We start from the raw sequence: 23,394 nt of genomic DNA, 5'->3' as shown, positions 1-23,394 counted from the left end.
CATACTCCACTAACTCGATTTACTTAGACTCCTACTGTCACAAGCATCTCCTCCTCTAATCCATCTATCTGCCCAACTCCTTCTCCCCCTGTATTAGAGGCAAAGCACCACTACACTTGTTAATGTGCACTCCTCTGCTCATGGCTCTGTATGGACGGAGGTGGGACGGTGAGCGGTGTTTCCCCTGCACCGATTTTCTCTGTTTGAGGTATGATTGCTCCAAGGAGTAAAGACATTAAGTTACAGGCTTGCATGCGACCTCACCAAAATACGTCTGCTAGATTATAGAGGAGTATTAGGCCAAAGCCCATCATCCTGTGTTTGCTGGTTGGGGGAGTCCAGTTGCAACGCTATCAGCAGGAGAGCTACTGGTGCTCTAGCCGTGGCTTGTTTCCCTGCTATCAGCAGCTTTTATTGCACTTAAAGCTACACAATAAGCTCTTATGAACCCCCAGTAATGTCTTTACGTCACCTCCACGCTCCACCGTGTCATAGCTCTTTTACGGGTGGTGGGAGACACTCCATATGCATTCAGGCCATCGGGTTTTATACTACTGGGTGATCCTGGCCACAGGCAGCAAGCTAAAGCTGCTTTAGCTCATAGCTGCCCAGTTTTCACATGGTATGCTAGACATGTCATTTAATCTCAAGAGCAGCTATTAGAAGTGATTTAATGTAATAATTCTTGTCACATACTGTATATAGTGTGATTTCTAGCAGACCAACAGCTTCGTGTTTTGTTAGCCGCAACACACGTTTAACATGGAGACCTGCTATTCAATGAATAATGATAATCTTATGATAAAATAAAAAAAAGTATGTAGCAGAAATATATCTTTTACCACCATCTACATTGTGAAAGTGAGTGATGAATACACAACAGTATTCTTTCCACATTTACTGGTCAAAACATCTTAGGAAAAACATTTTGAATGTTATTTGAGGCAGCTCAGATCAAATGGCTAAACAAGTTTTGACTGCCGATTCTTTAGATATAGCTTTTATGCTGTGGTGACCTTCAAAAGTAAAGTTAATTCAAATAGTCCAAAATGACCACCAAATAAGGAACTTCAGGTATTTCATAGCACTGCTAAGTGGCAAGACTCAAAGGACTTTAGCTAGCCAACTTAAGCTAACTTAAGCTAGTTAGCATTATGTTATATAAGTTTCTTTGTATTTTCAACTGACCCTAAAACAACTTAAAGGTTTTTAAAACGGGAACTAGATTTCTTTGTTTGCGACATCAAGCTAAAGCTAATACCAAACAAAAGTTTAAATCAGATTGGAGTTTGCTTGGCAGCCTGATTTACACACAAGGGGAACCACAAACAAAGGTAACATCACATTTCAGATTAGAATGGCCCTTTACTATCATTGTACATGTGCAACAAAATCTAATATTTATTCTATTCTATTTTCAAACTACTTTTTATAGAAAAGACATTTATGATGATCAGTTTAGTTGTCATAAAACTGTTTTAATAATGCTACATATTACACTTTTTTTTTTAACTGTATAAATTACAAAAGTTATACAGCCAATATGCTAATAACTCAGTTTAACAGATTAGACACTATATATATTAAATACCTTCTAAGGTTCACTAACTTCAAAAGTTACTCTCACTTATTTTGTCAGTTAATTTAATTTAGTTCAATACCATTTTATTTATATAAAGTCAATTCACATCAATAAACACATCAAGATGCTTTGTATTGCTTAGTCAAGTCCCTTCGATACCAGAGAGAAAATCCCAACAATCCCTTTTGGCCAAGCACTTGGTGACAGTGGGGAAGAAGAACTTACCTTTAAGAGGAAGAAACTTCCAGCAGACCCAGGCTAAGAGCGAGGCAGCCATCTGCTAAGGCCAAGTTTTTGTTAACCAACAATTAACTGTGGATTTGATCTATAAATGTCTATAGTTCGATATTTGACCAGAAGTTCAAAGTCTATAGTGAACATTATTCTTCTAACAAGTGATAAGTGGCTCGACTGACTAACCATCCAAAGCTTCTGCTGTTCTTAAGCCTCCAGCATTTCTTATATTTTCACTCTGTTTAATTACTTGATTTTACAGCCAAGAATCTTATGAGGAAATATGTCAGCAGCTCCAGTTACTATGTTTTAATAATCCCACAATACAGTGAAGTGGCGCACAGTGGCTTTTTGGGAATGGTCTCCAGCTACGTGTCCCCAATCGGACCCTGCCAATGTGGATAGGATCAGGAGGAAACTGTGGCCTCATTGCCTTGTCCTGCTCTGCATGCTCTCAGTTCAGACACACTCAGACACAGAGTCTCAAGGAGGCTTATGGTGCCACCTGGTGGTCAAACCAGTTAGTACACAGAGTCTTTGCCCAATTAATTTAAGATGAGCCCAACAAAGACAGAAAGCCTTTTTAATAACAGATGGACTTGTTCTTCACAGCGTGAGATCACACTTACCCATCCGAATCAATGCTGTTTTCATGAATCATGGCATTTAGGGCATCAGAGTTTGCTAAAGAGGGAGAGAGAGAGAGAAAGTTATACGCTTATAAAGACGGGGGAAAAAAAGGGAGAGAGACGGAGGGAGATAAAAGTCGTGTTGGGAATTAGTGAGGAGTACGCTCCAGTGACTTCAAAAGCAGAGCGCTTATTGAAAGATGGCTCGAGCAGATTAACTCTTTAACACAGCGAAACGGCACATCACATGCAATCACTGAACACATAACAACTGTACACAGAAGACCTCGGCTGGGTGGGAGGAATCTGCCAGACCGTGAAAACTTTTGTCTGGAGCAAAGTTGCTTCAGAGTGTTACTCGGAAAAGTTTCAAACTTCCACATAACCGTCGAGAATGCAGCCTTCGGAGGTAAAGTTTGAAAAATTCTCACAGTGCGCACGATCAACAGCGCCCGACCTCTGCTTGCAGACAAAGTAGCTCAGGCATAGATTTACATAATTTGCTCCCAGAGACACATTTCCCCAAGGCCAGGCCTCGATGCATTCACTGACTTCACTAACACACCGCTGTGTACACAGATAAAGAAATCTGTGCAGAGTTTGTGACAAATGAGCTGCACACACACAAACAAACACAGATGACTCATGTAGGTGGACGTAGGAGTTTCATGTTAAGATTTCACATCAGCGTTCACAAACGTCTGCCTCAAACTTCCTCCTCGTGTCATGAAGGAAGCCTCGGTGAACGGATGTTAATTTTAGTGCAAAAACATTATCTACTTGTTTTTGCCAGAAGAAGGCCCTAACATGAGTAGTGGTCAGAAGAAAGAAAATAAAATGTTGGCATATTGTTGGTTCATGCACAGCTCTCTTAATTTCAGTCCTTCCTTTTCTTTTTCAGTCATTCTGTTGTAGATTTGCTACTGTGCGATCATAGTGCATGACCAGTTTGAGCCAAGCTTTAGCTGTCAGACAGACGGCCTCGCATTAGAATAATTTGGTATTCAGAGGAGTTCTTGGTCGACTCAGTGGCTGCCAGGTGTCCGGGTCCTGTGGCTGCAAAACAAGCCGAAATCATCACCCCTGCTCCACCGTGCTTCACAGCTGGTATGAGGTGTTTGTGGTGATATGGTCGATTTGGTTTCCTCCAAACATAGCGCTAGCTAGGTCTTGTGGTTTTTTAAGATGCAACTTTACAAAGTTAAACATTGTTGTCATGTGCTTTTTAGAAAGAAGAGGGTTTCCCCTGGCAACCTGTTCTGTTTTTCTATTGTAACTAATTGTAATTGTGTTGTCATGAACTTTAACATTTAACATGCCAACTGAGGCCTGTAGAGTCACAGATACAGCTTCTGGGTTTTTGTTTCTCTGAGGGTCTGACCTCAGACTGAATGACTGACAGCTGAATGTTTTCCATTTGTTAATAATCTTTGATGGATATCAAATTGTTTGGAAATGCCCTCATAACCCTTCACAGACGGATGGACAGGAACAGTTGCTTCTTTAAAATCGTCATCCTTCCTCCTTGCTACTGTGCTAACAAATAGTTAAACACACCTGATGTGCTCCAGAGCAGCAAACTATCAAAACCTCTGCTTTTATAGAGGCGCTCACACTTGCTGATGGTAAATTAATCATGTGTATTTGACTAGCAGCAGTTGGCTAACCTCTAAACTCGTGGAAGTAGTGAACTGTGTACTGCTCCTGAATTTTAGCTTAATTTTTGCTAACTAAATAATGACACCCACTCTGGAAACCAAGTGAAACTAACCTGGAAAAAGGGGTCACTATGTCATCACTTTAGAAACGGATAATGTTCCTTTACGTCTTTTACAAAGTAAACTTTTGGATGAAAAAGGATAATTTTGAGGAAATTATTTTTTTTGTAACCCTTTACAAAACATTCCCTGAAGATCATTGTGAAGATTTCAACTTCAAAGGCAACTTTCCCTGAAAGACTTTCTGAAATATTCCTAGAACATAATCTTGAGGTTAAAAACATGCAGTTATGTGCCTAAATGTGAGGTAAGGTATGTGACACTGCCGAAGCAAACTGCAGTAAACATTTCAGCAACTCTTTAGCTTTCAAACTCTCAAACATCTTCTTCTCTTCTTTACTTGTCTTAATAGTATAGCTGAGTGGTTCTTAAACTGTGGAGTGGGACCCACTACTGGGCGTGGAAAACCAGGTGGAAAATATAAAGTAAAATTAACTTCAAATAATGAAGAACTTTACTTTTAAATGATATCTGACCAACAATACCAATAAAAATGAGTAAAGTTTTTCCACACTGTACATGTTCAAGTACTTCCCACTGGTTGCAAACATGGTAGTGACTTTTCCTTTGTTTGATCAGTAGAGGGCAGTGTTTTCCTTTGTCTGATCAGCCATCAGAGCGGTGCACGCTATAGCATTCAATTCCTCCTCTCTTTATTTAGACTGAAACGGCTGTTGCTGCAAAAATGTTGAGTGGACACAACAACTTCCTGTTTTCATTAGAGAGAGAGGGGGGGAAAAAACAGCTACAGAGATTTCTTTTTTAAATCTTAACCATCGGCCAAGTTTCCATCAGTTGAGCAATGTTGAAGGGTGAGAGAAGGTGTAGTAAAACAGATATTTATAAATAGAGAGCACAATGACGTGCTGACTCCACAGCAGACTGACACAGGCGAGTCACGATAATCAGAATCCTACGAGCATGACTGCTTCATAAAACAGCCGTGAATCAGCTCAGAGCAAACGTACAGCTCAGGACAATGATGGCCAGTCACCAACATGGGACGATACAGCCTTTGTGTATCACAGGATTGGGTCAAAGTGCAATATTGAATTACACTTAAAGAATCAATAGGGACATGGCACATTTTCAACTCTTATATGATATAACTTCTTATAGATGGGTGCTATACGGCAGCGGTTCCCAACCTTTTCTGCACCATGGACCGGTTTAATGTCAGACAATATTTTCACAGGCCTTTAAGGTGTCGCGGATAAATACAGCAAATTAAAATGATACGACCAAGACAAAAACTGTGGTATTTTGTAAATATAATAATAAACGTCATTTCACTGTGTAACTGTGTAACTTTATTAACAGTGTCCTCCAACAACATTGAGAGTAACATCCTCCTCTCTGCCCCTTAATGCTCTCTGGTCGCTATGGTAACGTGTAAATATTTCTTTAAAATAAGACGCACAGCTACAATTCGGGAAAAGACCCAGGGAAACCGAGTTAACAATAAAAACCGTGAAAACCATAAATTTCACGCCTCAACTCTCGAGACTCACGGACTGGTACCGGTCTGTGGCCCGGGGATTGCTATTTATAAATTCTCTATACAGAGCTTACATTTAGTAAACAACCTGTCATAAAACCAATAAAACAGAAATATTTTACAAGCCTGTCAAAAACTTCTTTAAAACAAAAAATCATATTACAGTGGAACCCCGACTTACGAAATTAATTCGTTCCCGAGGGTCTTTCGTAAGTCGAAGCACCCATCGCCCGTTTTGACTGAGGCGATGCTGAACGATAGGCTATAGGTTAATTGCTAGCTAGAACAACAATACGTCGTCTAAGTGGAACAGCGAAGCGCAAGTACTGAAGCCAAGGGGTTGTCACATGATTCGGAAGGCATTGTGGGCATTGTAGGCTCAGCCAATCAGAACCAGCAGATTTTGTTACACGGGCATTTTGCCGTAACACAGGCAAAAATATTGCCGCTCAGTGCCTTCGTAACTTGAATTTTTCGTGAAACGGGGTATTCGTAAGTCGGCGTTCCACTGTATTATTATTATTCATTAGGCAAATATGCATTTTATATCAAATTTGAGCCGGCACACTGGAATTCTTGTCAGTAATTAATTAAGCACAACATTAAACCAGTAAGACTAATTTTTCGCGTTCGAGAATTCAAGTAAATAATTGTCTCAGTTATGGTGGCGCTCTGATAAATGTGTTAAGCGCTGTGTCCTGCTACCAGTACGTTTGGACAGTGGTGTGAGGTAACAGTGTTGGTGGAAAGTTTGAGCAGCGCTGTCAAAGACCGAGTCCTCTGTCTGCCCTCAACCCTCCAAACACCGGGGTGAACAGCTACTTTTCCAGCCTCTTAGACTACACACGGCGTCCTAACAGCTGGTGCAGAACGCTGCTAACTTTTACTGTATAATCTTCAAAGTATAACCGTCTCTTTCTTCTCTTTCCTCTCCTGCCTCAGTATAATTCTCTGCCTTAGCATTTAAAAGCCTGTTTTGACTCTTAGTTTGTACAGACATATATCCTGAACTCAGACTGGGCTCCGCAAAAAGACTTGAATAAATCCTTTTGTCCTCCTCCGCTGCAAGAGATAGTGCCACTTCTGTGTTAAACACCTAATTCTTAAAATGCTGATCAGAGCTAACGGCAAATAAATGTCTCAGCCGGTCTGTTTGTAGCAGGAGAGAAAAAAAAAAGAAAACCTATGAAGTAAATATTTCGTTTGAAAAGTTCCAGATTAAAAATGACCTAAAACTGAACTTTAGACTGAGTCATCTGCATTTTTTCAACTTTTTAAAAAGACCATATCGTGAAAAAAAAACCCAAACAACCCCAAAACATTTTTGTTCCTTTGCCCTGTGGTGCTAGTTGCCATCCATAGATCGGTGTGAGATGCCAAGTTTTGGAGCCATCAGCTGTCTTCTCTTGAACATAATGGAACTAAATGACACCTTTCTTGCAGCAATGTCTCCTTGCAGAAGCCATGACCTGGTTACTAAATATATAGGAACTGCTGTCTTTCACCAGTCATGTCACTGTGCACAAGAAAGCGTCCATCTACCTGTGAAACGAGGCTCAAGCTGTGACAGGATGGAAACACTGCTCAGTCCAAAAAAAGGAAAATAATGCTATCGCTACCTTGTGCATTTCTTTTTTCCTGAGTAATGGGGTCGTGACTTCTTGAAGAGATGCTGTTTTCTTGAGCACAACAACGCAAAGTGCTCCTGCAATTTAGTTTCATTTTATTCACAAGCAGGCAAACATCTACAGCCAGTATTTACAAAACCGGAGCAACTCAAAACTAAATAATCAAGATGGATAAACTGCTCTGCAGGCCAGTGGAAAAAAAATGTGCATATTTGACTTTGGTGGGGGTGAACAAGTGGAACAGGGCGTCTTCTATTACACGAAAGCATCCTCTCTTAAGGAGTCAAGTCACAGACAGCTGTTACCCTTCTTTAAATTCAACATCGCTTTACAGTTATGGGAAGTTTATTGGTGCTGTGGAAAACAATCCACACTGTCAGTAAAGACCTACGATGCCACAAATCAAGCTGGTTTGTGTTTCGCACAATACTGCCATCGATCCTCGTCTCTGCTGCTGCCGCGTTTGAACGCGGCTCAACAAAGGATTACAGAGGATAACACGCTACAAAGCGTTTGCAGTGATTTATCATGAATTTAGCTTCCTGCAAAGGGAAGGAATGGGATGAAATCGCAGATGAAACACTCGTGTGACTTGTACTCAAAAGCGTGAAAACCCCTACGTCATAACAAATGGTCTCAGATTCTTCTGCCGTTGTCCTGAATGTGAACTTCCACTAAAAGCTTCATTTCTGAGCCAGACTCGTCTGAGAAAACACGCACGGCTCAGAGTCCACAACTGACTTCCTTCCCGAGTAGCGTGTGACAATGTACCAAACAATAATGCCAGCTGTAATCGCTTCAGGGAAGGAGGACAAACAGGGGCCATTTCCCTGAAGTCACAGGTTCACACCTTCAACCAGAAATGACAGGTGCTCTTATGTAAAAAACAAACAAAGCCTTGAATACATACCTTCATTTTTCATGATGTAGTGGACAATCTGTCCAACCGTGTCATTGTAGTCACTGAAGGTGTCATTGAGCTCTGGAAAAACAAACACACACGAATAGAAACATCAGTATTATTAAGCACTGAGCTGAAGGGTCGCCCGCTACAGAAACATGATACATGTTGAAAGAAAGTCAGCCTCACACAACTATGCCAGGCACTGAGGAGCAAACAACTCCTGCAGATTTCCACTGTTTAGTTTTCTACATCAGTGAAAACGGAAAAAATCTCCAAAGTGAAAATCCTAATCTTAATCGGACACTTAAATCACCCTCACCCAGAATTTTAACAAAGGCAACGTGGCTGAAGCTAAAGCTATCCAGAGCTCAGAGCTAGCCACAAGCAGCCTCGGTATGAGCAAACGATCAAAGCAGTTTTAAGGAAAATTATGGAGACGAGCAGAAAAGAGAAACTGGTCCATGTAAGTGAGTAGTGACAGCTGGGGCAGGCGGCATCCTTGAGTTGGATCAGAGGATAAAAAAAAATAGATGGCGCTTCAGTAAATTTTCATATAAAAGCTGGTATTTAAATCGTGGGTAAGTAGTGGTCAGCAATATACAAATCAAGGCTGGTAAAAGCACAGCACCAGTTCAGTCAGTGCAGTCTCCTGCTCATGCTGCACTGAACTAATTCCAGTCACTTTCTCCTTTACTTTACTGTACTATACACATTACACACTACAATGTTGTGTGTAGAGTATGCATAGAGAGAATTAGAAGCGCAGACTTTAGTAAAAATACTCTCTTCATGCATGTTCTTCTATTCTTGGCTTTACAGGATGGCACAGAGAGAAGTTAGTGGATTTCTATAACTTCTCAGGAATAAAGCTTTACGTTTGTAAGAAGAAGAAGAAGAAGAAGAAAAAAGAAGAAGAAAGTCTGCTTAAAGGGGAAGGTGGCCTTAAAGGAAAAGGAGCATTCAAAACAGCAAAGTAAAGCCGAGCTGATGCTAAAAGCCTCCGTACAGCTAAAGGGACGGGGAAAATTCACAGTGGATTTTTTGTGGCCCTTATACCGTATCGCACTTTGATCCATTGTTGACATCAGAAATATGTTTTAGCACAACTATAACGCTTCTGTGGCAGATGTTTATCGATCACACACAGAGCTAAAATGTTCCTTTTGAGTGATTATTGCCAGGAAGAATCAATGACTGTCCCTCGCTCACGCCGTCCCCGGACGTTACTTCCTGCCATTTCTCAAAAGGAAATTGTCAGATTTCTATAATATTGCAAATTCGTCGCAGTAATCATTCAACTATGCAGAACAAATCCACTGGTCAGCACACACCCCTGTGAGGCACTTCCTGGAGTTTCCTTTTGATTGCTTCCTCAGTTCTTCCTCGCTACTGATAAACGTAAATTGGAATCCTCTGGTATGCAGAGGCTGACTGCGAGCAGGAAACCTGACACTGAGGAGGAAAAAAAGGGAACGCTTGACTGACTGACCGAGCGAGGCCGCAACACAAAGCAGTGTTGTGTTTTTGTTCTAACGTACGATAGGGTAGGGCTTTTTGAAGAAACAAACACACACAAACAAATAGATGGCCGGGAAAAACCCTAATGGACTCATGACTATTGTGCTGCCAGCAGCAGGAGTTTGCACTTACTCAATGAGCGAAACCCGCTTCACGCCTGTACTTTCCAATACCAGCTCTTGACATAAGAAACTGAGTTGTAATTCACACAGTTAACTGGAAAGATTAATGGGAATGGTGGGGACATCATATGTAAGGGAAAACACTGGCGTGCGGTGCATTGCGTGATGGCAGGAAGTTGGACAGCGCAGCGTAAACAGCTTATTCTTTCCATAACATTTCTCATGCCTGCGACAGAGCCAGGGTGATTGCAGAGATTTCACATATGCGCTCAAGAATTACTAGAACGACAGACGAGCAGGCACGGCAGATGTAGAAGGAGGGAAACTGAGTGAAGTGCGCACACAAATCCCACAGTAATTACGTTTCACCTCACTGAACTCCACATGAATGGATGAAGGGAATGCTAAAAGTCTTCCTGGTTTCTGCTTTCCTGCTTCCAAATAAAATGACAGCCCTTCTAAAAATGCACCCCAACCTCCAAAAGAGCATTCCTAAGCTCACGTTTGTCTATTTCATCTTCTGAACGCATAAACACCGAATAACGTAAAGTTCAGTCTGTTTGACTGTTATACAGGAAGAGCTTGAAATGCTATTGCTTTGAGATGCCATTCACGTCACACGCCACCGCCTGCGTCTACGTTAAGTAACACACACAAGGTAATTAGATTCAGGAATGTAGTCTAGGGTTGAAAGCACCAGAACGAAGGTGATTTCTGCCTTCTAGACGTCTTATTACCACATGACAGGCAAATGGAAAAGTTCACATGGGCCGATGACTAATTTGGAAACTCGTGCAAAAAAAAAAAAAAAAAAAAAAAAAAAATCATCTGCTGTGCGACAGCATCGCAGTGGATTTACTGAGACGTGGACAGGCGTGATCATAAATACTTTAGATTATGAAACAGTTAACGATAGTATTTATGACGAGCAATGCGTATTTACGCAGTGCCTCGAATCATGTGGACGTTGGATGAGTAAGGGATTTGAGGTAAACAATGCACACAATTGAGCCTCTCAGCTCTAATCGCGCTGCCAGCTCAACATGTCATGAGACCTGAATCACAGTCTCAAGCTGGAAATGGAGCGTCAGCGGGGTCCAAAAAGATGACAAATGTTTAAAACAAAAGAAAGGGGAAACAGAGACAGTGGGTGAAGAGAACTGATTTCATTGTTTTCTCGGTTGTGCAGAGGCTAAGCTAAAGGACCGACAACACTGACACTGCCTGCAGGAGGCCGGGTACGCCTGGATCTGCATCATAGTCATGTTCTGCTACTGAAACTGTGAAGCCAGGTCCCAGTTTTGAATTTGGGAGACAGACACAATCTCTACATTTAAGATTAGGCTTGAAACTTTCTTCTTTGATAAAACTGACAGTCAGGGCTGAATCAGAAGCCTCCCTTTGTTATGCTGCGACAGGCTCGGTCCGCTGCGGGACTTCACGTGACACACCGAGCGGTACTCCTCCATCAACCTCTTCAAACTGCCCGCGTGTTTATGCATCGCTGCAACATATCATTACATTTTTGCCCTCTGTCTCCCTCAGTCTGGGTTTTGTCCCGTCTCCCTGCGCTCTCTTTTGTCTTCTCTTTTTCCCCCTCGTTTTCCCCGCATCTGCCAAATGATCGAGGCCCTCGCTGAGACTGGTTTTGCTGGAGGTTTCTTCCTGTTAAAACTGGGTCAAAACTAAATTGAATCTGTAAGGCTTGTTTTAATTTAACCGGTCCTATCTTTGACAATGAACTGGGGTTACCTTGGCTTGCCTTATTTAAAGAAGAAAAAAAGGCCCTTTTTTTCTGAGAAGACACATCAGCAACACAACGACACGTCCACTTGGATTAATATGAGCCTGGCTGTGGGATAATCTTTGGCTTGTATTGTATATAGGCGATGGATGATTTAAGCCTTAGACTCAATAAAAACATAAATCCAACGATACTGTCAAATTTCTCAGAACCTCCAATGACCTCCCAGAATCTCTGAAACCTTACCTCCGCCCAGCTCGGGATCTTTGACCTCTTCCTTACACTCCTCCTCGTCATCATGGTCTGTGGTGCACCGGTAGCCCTTCCTTTTCAGCACATGACAGATCACCACACCGAGCAGGCCCAGAAGGAAGAGAATAGGCACCAGCACAAAGGCGATGTAGTACGGATTGGTCCCGCCGCTCGTTCCAGCACTGTCACCAGCTAGAGGATGAGAAACAATTTAAATAAAAAAATAAAAAATAAAAAAAAAAGCAGTAATTCAATACATTCTTGTAAGGCGGCGCAGAAAAACAAAATCCTTGTCCTCACAGCACCTTTCACTGCAACCTGATCTCTACAAAGGGTGTGAGGAGAACACATGAAGGGTGAGCCGAGCAGCTGATGGGATTCAAATGTTATCAGCTGCAACATGAACTTGACGCATTTACAACTTTGAGCACGCATTTAGGAAGCAGGCACAAACTTCAAAAACAAAAAAGCTGTGAAGAACACTGGGAATGTTTTCCAAGGTTTTTAGTTTCTGTCTTCGACTGGTTTTTTTCCCCTTTTATTGATTTATTTCTGAGTGAGGGAGGAGAGCAGGCACTCCTGTAAACCAGCTTTACAAGGGTCCCATAAACTGTGATAGCAGTCAGTCACATGTTTTATTTAAGGTGACTTTAATGCATGTTAAACATAACAGATGTAACCCAACCTGGGCGTAGCGGGCGGTTACATCATCAGACAGACGACAGCAGAAAGCAGACGCAAGGACCACAAACATCTCACCATTTTAGCTCAATCTGCCTCTGCTCCCACTCCTACCTGCCTACCCGGGGGTCTAAAGTCCAGATTATTGGATTGGGTACAATAAACATCTCCTGGGCTCCAAATCCTGTACTTTCAATTAAAACAACAAAAATATATTTTGAAGATAAAAAAAAAAAATTCAGGAGGTCTTGCCACTGTCATCCAGGGATGTCAAACTCACTTTACATCATGGGCAACACACAGCCTACTTTGATCTCAACTGGGCCAAACCAGTTTACTACACATTCAAACCCTGAGACGTCTCCATATCAGAAAAAAAGAAGTGCACTTTCAACAGAATGTCTCCGTTTTTCTACATGACAAAGAAATATTGCTGCAGTAAATCAAGGAAACCTGTCAGCAGGCCTTGCACATGTATTTCTTACATTTAAATTGTAAGAAATAAATGTGCAAAATTTAAGAAGATGCGCTGGTAGCTCGATGCCCAGATTTTCAAGTAATTATAAAACAGAAAGTTTTTGTTCTTCACAAAAAAAAAAAAAAAGGTCCCTTTTTCCAAAACTGTGGACTTATTGTAAAAAACAAACATTTCTAAAGTAGATTGTGAAAAACAGGCACCTATCTGTCATTTAGTTGTGTATCCATTACTTAATTACTTTGTTAAAAGACACAAAGATACCACATTTCCTCAAACAGTAACATTTACCTTAGTGGTGGTAGGCCTGTACTTAAAGCAGGTAAACAGTGTTAATGTTTACCTGATCTAAGTAAGTTTTTACTGTAGTATTCACATGATAGCAAGTGATGACTCTTCCACCGAATGAACTTATAAGCTCACCCAACCCATATGGAAAAGAAATAGTAAAAACTTATATGATTTACTCATGAAAGTGGCCACTTTCATGAGTTTTAATGAGTTTCATTATATAATTTTTCAAGGGATCTTATATCTGTTTTCACTCTTATATGCTTTTCATACAAGTTTCACACAAGACAGATACAAACTTTATAAGATTTATATATATCTTTTCCATATGGGAAAGCTCATGGGGAAAAAAATTGCTTAAAAATCATAATTCATTGTATTTACGCTGCACGGTCAACAGAGGACTGCTTGCACTAATCTGTGACAGCAGGGATGCTCATCAAACCAGCCACCCACTGCACCCATGGTGTCACCGCTAATTATGATAAATAAAACACACCATGAGCAAAATAACTTTTAACCTGACTTCCATTAGATTTGCTGTTGCAAGTACAAAACAAGTCCCTTCAATTCAACTCAACTCAGCTTATATAGCACCAGTTTACAACAGCAGTCACTTCAAGGTTTTTATTATATCGTAAAGGTAAAGACGCTACAATAATAGATAGAAACACCGGCGGTCACATCACCCCCTATGAGCAAGCAGTAAGAAACCTCCGGCAAAACTAGGCTCAGGAAGGGACAGCCATCTGCCACAACCGGTTGGGGTTGATGGGAGGGGGAAGCGAGCACAGAGAAGAACAGGACAAAAGACACACTATGCGTGACAGAGCCACAGTTGAGTAATGAATAACTGCAATACTGGTGTATAATACAACAGAGAGTGAAAAAGAAATGCTCACTGCATCATGGGGCAACCCCAGCAACCTAGGCCTATTATAGTAAAGTAATATCACCACCTTAACTACTCCACTCCCCATTTTAAGCCATGGAGGAAATATGAAGTGTCAATAATGCTACTGATGCCAATATTTTCAGAACACAACTTTTGTAAAACTGTAAAATGACTAAAACTGTAAATGTTTGAATGTAAAAACACAAACAAAAAAAAGCGTAAGTGTGAATAAATCAGATGATACTATGAAATATTACATTTTGAACCAAACATCTCGATCAGGTCAAAGTTCAAAGGTGAGGTACCACATGACGCATTCCAGCTCTACAAACAAGAGAGCTTTTGTCTGCTCAGGTCTGTGTGTGCACAGCACAAAGAGACTCGGGGTGGGTCTGATAGAGAGACGCAGACAGAGAGGGCAGCACGACAGCTAATCTGCACGAACTATAGAACAGCACCACGCGCGGAGACATGTATCTAAATACTAGCTTATGTGCACCCGATGCATAAACACATTAGTGCTCCTCCATTGTCCCAGTTCCCTGGTGCCCAAACCTGAACACACTGATCATTGTCTGCTGACTGACCAGCCTGTTACCAAAAGTTGCATGTCTATGAGCTTGCAATAACAGTGACAACCACACTGTTGGAACAGCACGGTCCTGTGCGCCTCTAAAATGACTCAGAAGTAATCACGGGCCAATTAGATGACTGTTTTAAAATAAAATAAGACTGGAGACTAGCAAATGGCTTGAACGGGGTCACTGAGGAGTTTCTGAATTGGAGCCAGACATCTTTTCTGTAACCACAGCTGGTGCTGTGGTGGAGCTCCTATAAAAGAGAGAGAACTACAAAATAAAGCTAGAGACATGAGCACTTCACAGAAGGGGATTAACAAAATGAATTTAAACGGCAACAACAGCGGGGCGGCGGTTACATTAGTTTCCAGCTACAACTTCTAAGAAACATTTGGACTTTTTGGATTTTCTGTTGAACGAAGAGGTTGTTTTCTTTTCGTTCTTGACTAAAGTTGCAGTTTTGTGAGCTTTTTTTTTTTTTTTAAATTACTGATAAAATATCAGCAGTGATAACCATTTCCAAGAACCCAAGCTGATATCTAAAAGTTTCTCCTTTTATCCAACCGCTGTGCAGACCAAAACATATTCAATTTTCATGATTAATGGTGCAGATGTGGAGGGCAACGAGAGACCAAGAACAGGCCATTAAATTGGGGTCATTTGTACAAAAGAGCAGCACGCTGGCTGTCGCTGCATTCTTTGAGCCCTGCTAATCACATGGGCTGATTTTTAGTTTCATTTTAGTTTTTCGTTTTAACGTCAAACTCTGTGAGTCACTTCTTGGCAACTGGGCATTAAAAAGTGTAAGCTAGGGAATCGGAGACGGCTGCAAGATTTAAAGCACTCAGCTACATTCAGTTAGTAATCTGACCCTTTGTGTGCAACACCATCACACGGGTGGAAACGTGCATGTCATCTGATCGCTGACCCTTGTTCGGCTTGTGAACATCCACTAAAACAGGTGGATCCATGACAGACTTTAAAGTAGTGCTGTAATTGCAGCCACCTTGGAAGTCTATGGAGCACACTCTGCTGATAGAGATAACTCTATTGTATGTAATATTGTAGCATTAATTAATAGCAAGACTTTGTTGAACAGCCTAAGAGACACGTGGATCATTACAGGAAGAAATGATTGAAGTTAGTTAAGAAAGCTCCCTAGGAGAGAAAGAGTCTAAAGAGACATTTAATGATGTCTTTTTGAGTTCTTCAGCTTTGTTGTTAAGCAGCAGGGACTAAACCTTGAGAAAAACATTAAAACCGTGTCTATGAAGCACTCAGAGTATCCCAGACTTTATGCTGACGTGTTAGTTTAATTTTTAAACTTTACCAACCCTGCTATCGCAGCTCCTGCCGAGTCACTTTTGTCTTGCCTTTTATTGATGCTCACCTCTTCCTCAATTTTCCAGCTGTTTTCGTGTCTCATCAGTGTGCTGCACTCTTAATTTTCCCTGCTCCTTCCACCTGTTCACTCTCCTGTCCTGATTGCAAACACAATGCAATCAGCATGCACCAATCAAACTCTATCCAAATCTCCCATTTCTGATGTCATGATTGGGTTTTTAACAAGTATTTACTTTATATATTGACTCAACCAAGAATTCAAACACCTCAATAAATATCAGATTGCGAAAAAGCACATTATTAAAGCACTTTTCATGCCATTTATGGATATTCACACTATTGGATGCCAGCTACAGGGAAATATTTACGGCAGGCGACCACATGCAATAATCAGCCTTCTGTTGCTATTTATTCCTGTGGATTCGGTGCCCTTTCAGTCTAATGACGTTTACTCCACATCGCTTCCTCTTTGCACTTTGTCTATGTTTGATGATTCATTGTATTCAGAAGTCCACAGGATTTCGTGAAAACACAATGAGTAAGGAGCACAACGTTGTACATTAACTTTTAAATATCCTCTCTTTCAATGGGGGAAATTCCACAGATTGCACTCAAATTGATTCATTTGGTTTTCCTAAATAGTCTCATACGTTTATTGGAGTAAATAAAAATGCACCATATGTAATGATTCCTCACTAGGTTTCGGTCCTGAGTTACTGACATGCATGGACATAATCGCCTGAGACCATAAACATGGTTACTTACTCTTTTTCTTTGGACATTGGCTGCATTTTCAGTCCATCATCCATCATTTTAAGAGGAACGCTTGTTTATTAAACCACTTAACACTGACCTGTAAATCATTCAAGTATTAAAAGGTCACCTTAACTCAACAGATGACTCAGTGTTGTGTCTACACATAAGAGACAACTTAGCACACACACACACACACAATTTCACCAAAATCTCATATCCCGGTATAAGACATTTATCATTTATCGACAGCCTTCGTCGCCTGGCTGTGACGTAATCGGCCTTCAAATGCGGCCTCCGGAGGATGCAGCCGACGTTTTGGGACTATCACAAACAAGTGGACAGCGGAGCCATGCGATGGTGTTACCGTCGTTGTGGCTAACGACAACACGTGAAAACAGGCTCTTGTTCGTCCATAGTGTGGTTATATTAAATATAAGAGAAAGAGAGAACTTTAAGAAATTAATATAGCCACTGCAGTGACCATCAAAACGATGAAAAAAAATATTGCTGTAAACGGTGTATTTTACGACACCACGAAACAAACGATAGCGTAAAATGAAATGATAGACGTTTTTATATCGTCATCTGATATATATTGTTTTGCCCGAGATTCACAGAATTTACAGAAAAATATTACATTTTTGTGATTTATATCGTCGTCAGGACGATAAATGTCTTATGTGGATATGAGATTTTGGTCATATCGCACAGCCCTACCATGTATGTTTGTACAAGTTTTAACAAATGTGGAAACTATTTCCCATTTTCCCAGCAAAATAAAGAAAGAGCACAGTACTGCTACTGTTCAGGAAATTAAAGAGACAGAACTTTATGTATCCCTCGGATAAGTTACGGGAAATAGGTTTTCAACTGAATGCGATGCAGTTCTGTTCACTGTGGCTTCTCATTTCCACATACTCAGGAAAATGCATGACTGTCCACACAGGAAGTGACGAGCTGCGATGTGGCAACCAGACAGCGACAGATGATAATGAAATTTAGCAACTTGTATTGATGAACTTCAACAATGTAAAGCAGCCAGGTAGAGTCAAGCTTTAAGGTGAGCTGCTGACGCGGTTAACAATTTGAGCCGCTTAGTCTGAACTTTTAAAAAGTTTAACCAGTTCCCAATGTTTAACACACAAAAAATGCATTTGTTGTTCCTCACCTAACTCCTTGACACCAAAGTGTTTAAAAAAAAAAAAAAGAAGCTTCTAGCTGACCAAAAGTCACTCTTTCCAACATCTTGGCTCAAGCTTACCCAGCTGGATTGAAGGATGCTCTTCGTTGACATGTGAAGAGACGATAAATACACTGGAGGGTTGCCTCATTGTCCCTGAGCCACTCTTTCACAATTTAAGCCCGATGAATCCCGGCTATTACACCACAATAATATGGCTGACGGAAAAACCTGGTCATTCAGTATATTCAGGCAGTCAGCTGACCACATTTTTCAAGCACACAACAACATAACATTACCCAAACTTAGACCTCCAAACCAGTGGAAGGGTTTAAGTATTTGCTTAGTTAAATCCAGGTGGTGACATTTGTGTGTGTGTGTGTGTGTGTGTGTGTGGGGGGGGGGGGTAATCTTCTCTGATGTACGTGGCTAGAGACCAGCTATGTAGTACAACTTATAAGTCACTTTTAATTTGAAAGATCACTAAGAGGTCGTTTAAACTCTGTGGCTGACAGCAAGAAGAGCCACCTCGACAGGACAACACTCAACTCTCAGGTGTACTCAACACTGTACACCTGCACCTAAAGGGTAAAGGTCACACGTTTGAGTTTGCCAGTGTTCACATTTTAGCCCGAGAAGACCAACGGTGTGAAAGAGGAGTAAAGAAGGCAATCTATGTGGAGCAAGGTGTCACAATGGTTTCACTCCAAACCTCTGGTGGTGATTACCCACGCTTTTGTTTGCACACCCTGGCTCATGTGAGGACACAAATGATTAATTAAATCAAGTTCTGTTAAAGAAGAAAAAAAAAAAGAAATAAAGAAACCTCTTGGGTGAGAGGTGAAACATCTTCAAAAACCTAAAAAAAAAAAAAAGTCCAGTTTCGTTTTTTCCTTCTAGCTTTTGAGACAAACTTTTCTTTTCTTTGAATCGCTTTGGGGGAGTTTGCTCGACTAAACTGGGAACCACTCTCAGACTCACACACCAGTGACTGCCTGAGTGTCCAGCTGAAACTGGAGTGAGTTTACATTCTGCCTGGTAATTAGGAAAGGATTACTGCACACTCACACATAAACAAACACATGTGATACGAGTGTTTTCCTGTCTCCAAATTAAGGGACTGGATGAGTGGGTCTAATTGAATGAGCTTTGGCCTTCTTCAAGCCACAGACCTCTCATGGAAAGATGGAAATAGTCCCCACTTTTTAAAGGTTATGAAGACATCGGCTGGAACTAAATGAGCGAGACTGACACTACAGTACTCTGTCGTTCAACAGGCATCGCAATAATCACTGCTTATAAGTTATTCATCTCCATCGATCCTCATATAAAAACAGAATACTATCAGAGTTAGCATAATGAAATGCACAGATCAGATTGTGAAGACATAAAGTGACAAAAACAAAAACCCAAGCTCATTATCTGTCTAAGGAAATGCCTCAGAAGCTGTTGCAGTCAAACAGTCAATATTTTAAAGATTATACATAAAGGTTTATGTAAGACAGATCAGCTGTTTTCTTCCTACTCACATCTAGTCTCTGACACTGTAAATAAGGAGCTTCATGGTTGTACACAGTGTTGGAGGATAGTGAACTGCACATCTGATTTGTATCAGGGTTTTGTGCCGTTTTGTGTGTTTTCATCTAACGTCAAAAACTATAAATGATGTGGAACAAAAAGAATAAAAACTGTCTACTGTAACTGAACCCTCCTTGTGGCTGTGACTGCAAGCCCGAACAAAGCTTCAATCAGGCGGTCAGCGCCACACTTATGTAAGGCAACTTCAGAGGGGTGAAGTCAGCAAGCATATAACAACAGAGATCCATTTTAAAAGCACAGATTATTGGTATATGCTAACAAATTCGGATAAAGTTCAGAGAAGCAGCTGCACATTGATCTAGGGACAACCTACTAACTAAGCACTCCTGCTTGCTGCAAAGCTCCCACCTGGACTTTCTGGTCTTTCTGGAAGGCGTGGTAACCATCTCAGTCATGGGCACAAACCCAAACACTGATATTCACTGAAATTTCCCACAGGTAGAAAGGTATTTATCAATCTATTTTTTTTTTTTAAATTTTGTTTAATGAACTATTACCAATTTTTCTAAACAGCTTTGGTTAACCAAATGAGATGTCTTCCTATGTTGCCCAATATTACGGGTAGAGATGGAAACTGAGAACCAGTTCTTACAGAGAGCCAATTTCTATCTACTTAGCACTTTTAATTCTTATTTTTATATCTATTTAAGCGTTTATGACAGTATGTTTACACTAAGCACCACAGCAATTTCCTAATGTTGTAAACCTGCTCAACATTTGGCAATAAAACCCTTTCTGATTCTGATTCCAGTAGCTCAGTTCCTTGGAATTGTAAGTTTGCCTGCCTATTGATTCGAGGAAAATCGGGGCACAGTCTGCAGCGTGCATATGGACATTTATATTTTGTTGCATAAAAGGAGGACAGAGTAATTTTATAGTGCAAACATCCAAGACAGAAACAGCTGCATTATGCTGTTAATACAAAATCAGCTCTTTGCAAGCACCTTGCACAGATAGCATGCTAATGCTAAGCTAGCCAAAAACCCAGAGCAAAAGTCGAGTAAAAGCCGACCGCTGCCCAGCAGCCAGACCATGAACTTCAACAGGTAACAAACTGATGAGCAGTCAGGCATCTATTTCTACCCGTCTATGTTTCTAAGGTAGAATCACCATGGAGATCACTTTGAAGTCTCTGTGCTCGTTTTCATTTTTCCTTTTTGTTGTCGGCTTTGTGCTCATACCTAAGTACTAAGAGAAAGAGTGTGTCCTCGTTAGCATAGGGATTTATGTTAGTGGTAATTGTGCATAATGCTTTTCAGGTTATTTTATGGCGAAACATGAAAGTAATCTAAGGAGTAATACATTTATAGACTTTGTCCTGGGAGAAATTAAGTAAGGTACTGCGCTATTTTTTTAAAAAGAAAAAGCATTTTGTGTAGTAATGACTCCAACACTGATCACAACACAGAGGGGAAATATTGCCAACATGCACAAACATTTTACTACGTGCAAATTATTTAAGCGAATGTAATGTCTTTATATGCTGCTTAGAAACTCTGAAAGCACCCATCCCTTTTGCAGCAATGATTTATATTTGCCCCGAATACTCTTTTGTTTTTACAGAAAATAATCCAACAATAATTGCTTCGGTTTATTTAGATGTGACGGCGTCGCACTGATGGCAGTTCAGTGTTGATCTCAGCCCTCAAACATCCAGGGTGAGCCTGGCTCTGCTTTTGAGCTTTTAAAGCAACCTTCACACATTTAGGCACAGACATTCTGACATAAAATTAAACTTGATGCACTTTTGGAGAAGCAGCTGACATTTATGGTTAATATTTCTTAATCTGCTGATTATTACAGTAAACCACAAAACTCATGCTTTTCTGTTTTATACCAGAAGAAGAAATAAATAAACATTTTCTCACGGGAAGCAGTAAAGCGTGATCTGACATTGTGAAACCGTTATTAACATAGCTCGAAGAGTCCTTATCTGATGAGCAAATATTCAACTGCACACTCAGTTTATCAGTACTCAGTTTAATCTTACAGGTTATTCAGTCGGCTTTGAGTTTTGTGATGGAAAATCTGCAGCAGGACAAACAGTGAGTACATTTAAATGGTAAATGTATAGCGCTTTACTTGGTCCTAAGGACCCCAAAGCTTTACACTATACACAGTCATCCACCCATTCACACACTGGTGATGGCAAGCTACATTGTAGCCACAGCCGCCCTGGGGCGCACTGACAGAGGCTGCCGGATACTGGCGCCACCGGGCCCTCTGACCACCACCAGTAGGCAGCGGGTGAAGTGTCTTGCCCAAGGACCGAGACTGTCGGAGCCGGGGCTCGAACCGGCAACCTTCCAATTACAAGACGAACTCTTGAGCCACGATCGCCCCCTTACATCTTGAAAGAGCCATTATATTAAAAAGCAGAATAGGTCAAGTAATACAAAGAGTTAACTTAACATAACACGTTAACTTTGCAAGCGCCGTAATGATGCCGAAATACCACAAACCTGCAAAAACATATTTCAATCGCTCAAACCCAAAGTTTAACAGTCTTTCTGTGACAATGGGACAGCATGTAAGTCATTATAACTAAATAAAGCTTAATAAGGTGTGTCTGATTATTCAAAAGCAATAGTTTTCCCAAAGCCTCTAACGAGACTCTACTAACTTTTCCTTTTCCTCTGCCTTGCAGCGCATCTGATGTAGGTGCGCAATATCCTCCTGAAACTTTACACGCGGGCTTAACAAGTTCGTTTTCCAGGAAGGCTGACATCAATGTCACGACATGGAAAACTACAGAGGTCTTTTCGCAATATATGTACCATATACCATGAACTGCAGCGGTGAAACACGGTTTCATCCCCACACAAGTTATAGAAAGCTCAGAAACCAACCGTCAGAAGCGGTCGTGTTGCTCATCGCTGGGCTGATATCCAGCAGGCTGGTGTCGGTGTCGATGTTCTAGGCAGCCGCTGACGGTCAGCACTACGGAGCGATTACACTGATCAAAATAAAGCGGAGAGTTGCAGCGAATATCAACGTGTTTCCTGATTCTCAGAGAGCGGATACGCCCTGTAGTGTCCCCGACAGAGAGTCGAGCTGGAGCGAGAGCACTCACTCACCGACACTTCCGCGTTCGTTGCCGCCTTAAGTGATGCCGTGCCTGATTGCACATTTTTTTAAATGCCGATACCAATAACTACTGATGTGTCATGATTTATGAGATGAATCATCATCAGTTTGCAAGCTTTAAACACACTTAGTGACCACAAAATCACTAGTTTATTTTCCCCCACAATTATTAGTTAACACAACAAAACGCACCTTTCAGCTTTTCGTGTATTTTGAAACTGGGTTTGTTGTTGTTTTTTTTGTTTGTTGTAAAACCTGAAATGTAAATGTGCCTGTCGCTGAAGCACTTTGGGTCAACTTATGCTGTTTAAATGTGTTGTTGGCTGCAAATAAAAAAAAGATGGGTCACAAAAACAATACAAAAAGGTTAAAAAAAATGTTCACAATGCATGTTTGAGGTTAAAAAAAAAAATTTCATTTCACAAAATGTGACAGATGTGTGGCCCCTGGCTCAGCTGCAGAGGAGGGGTGTCCGTGAGTTTAAGAGGCGCCAGGCAGGTGAGAGAACAGGTGGTGGTGATGGCACTGAGAAGCTCTCTACTGCTTTTAGTGAAGCTGGAGTGGAGAGGATGGGAGGTTTTTCCTTCAGAATGCCGGAAGAAAGCTAAAGTCAGAAGTG

At 41.0% G+C, this 23,394-nt stretch overlaps 1 protein-coding gene across 1 annotated transcript in view; it reads right to left on the bottom strand.

The window, feature by feature from the left end:
• rell1 (RELT like 1) overlaps positions 1 to 22,789 on the bottom strand; it is a 30,165-nt gene extending 7,376 nt beyond the window's left edge. Inside the window, exons 1-4 of the mRNA XM_080874243.1 lie at positions 22,538 to 22,789; positions 11,884 to 12,081; positions 8,260 to 8,331; positions 2,446 to 2,500 (exon numbers count right to left, since the gene is read on the bottom strand). Coding sequence (XP_080730369.1) covers positions 2,446 to 2,500; positions 8,260 to 8,331; positions 11,884 to 12,081; positions 22,538 to 22,562 — 350 coding nt within the window. The 5' untranslated portion in view covers positions 22,563 to 22,789. The remainder of the gene's footprint in view (positions 1 to 2,445; positions 2,501 to 8,259; positions 8,332 to 11,883; positions 12,082 to 22,537) is intronic.
• Positions 22,790 to 23,394: the final 605 nt, after the last annotated feature.

Source organism: Rhamphochromis sp. 'chilingali' (genome assembly GCF_963969265.1).
Source record: "Rhamphochromis sp. 'chilingali' genome assembly, chromosome: 1".
In the NCBI taxonomy this organism is placed as follows: Eukaryota; Metazoa; Chordata; class Actinopteri; order Cichliformes; family Cichlidae; genus Rhamphochromis; species Rhamphochromis sp. 'chilingali'.
The sequence above is the reverse complement of the archived record's forward strand: the minus strand, read 5'-3'. Positions and strand labels throughout refer to the sequence as shown.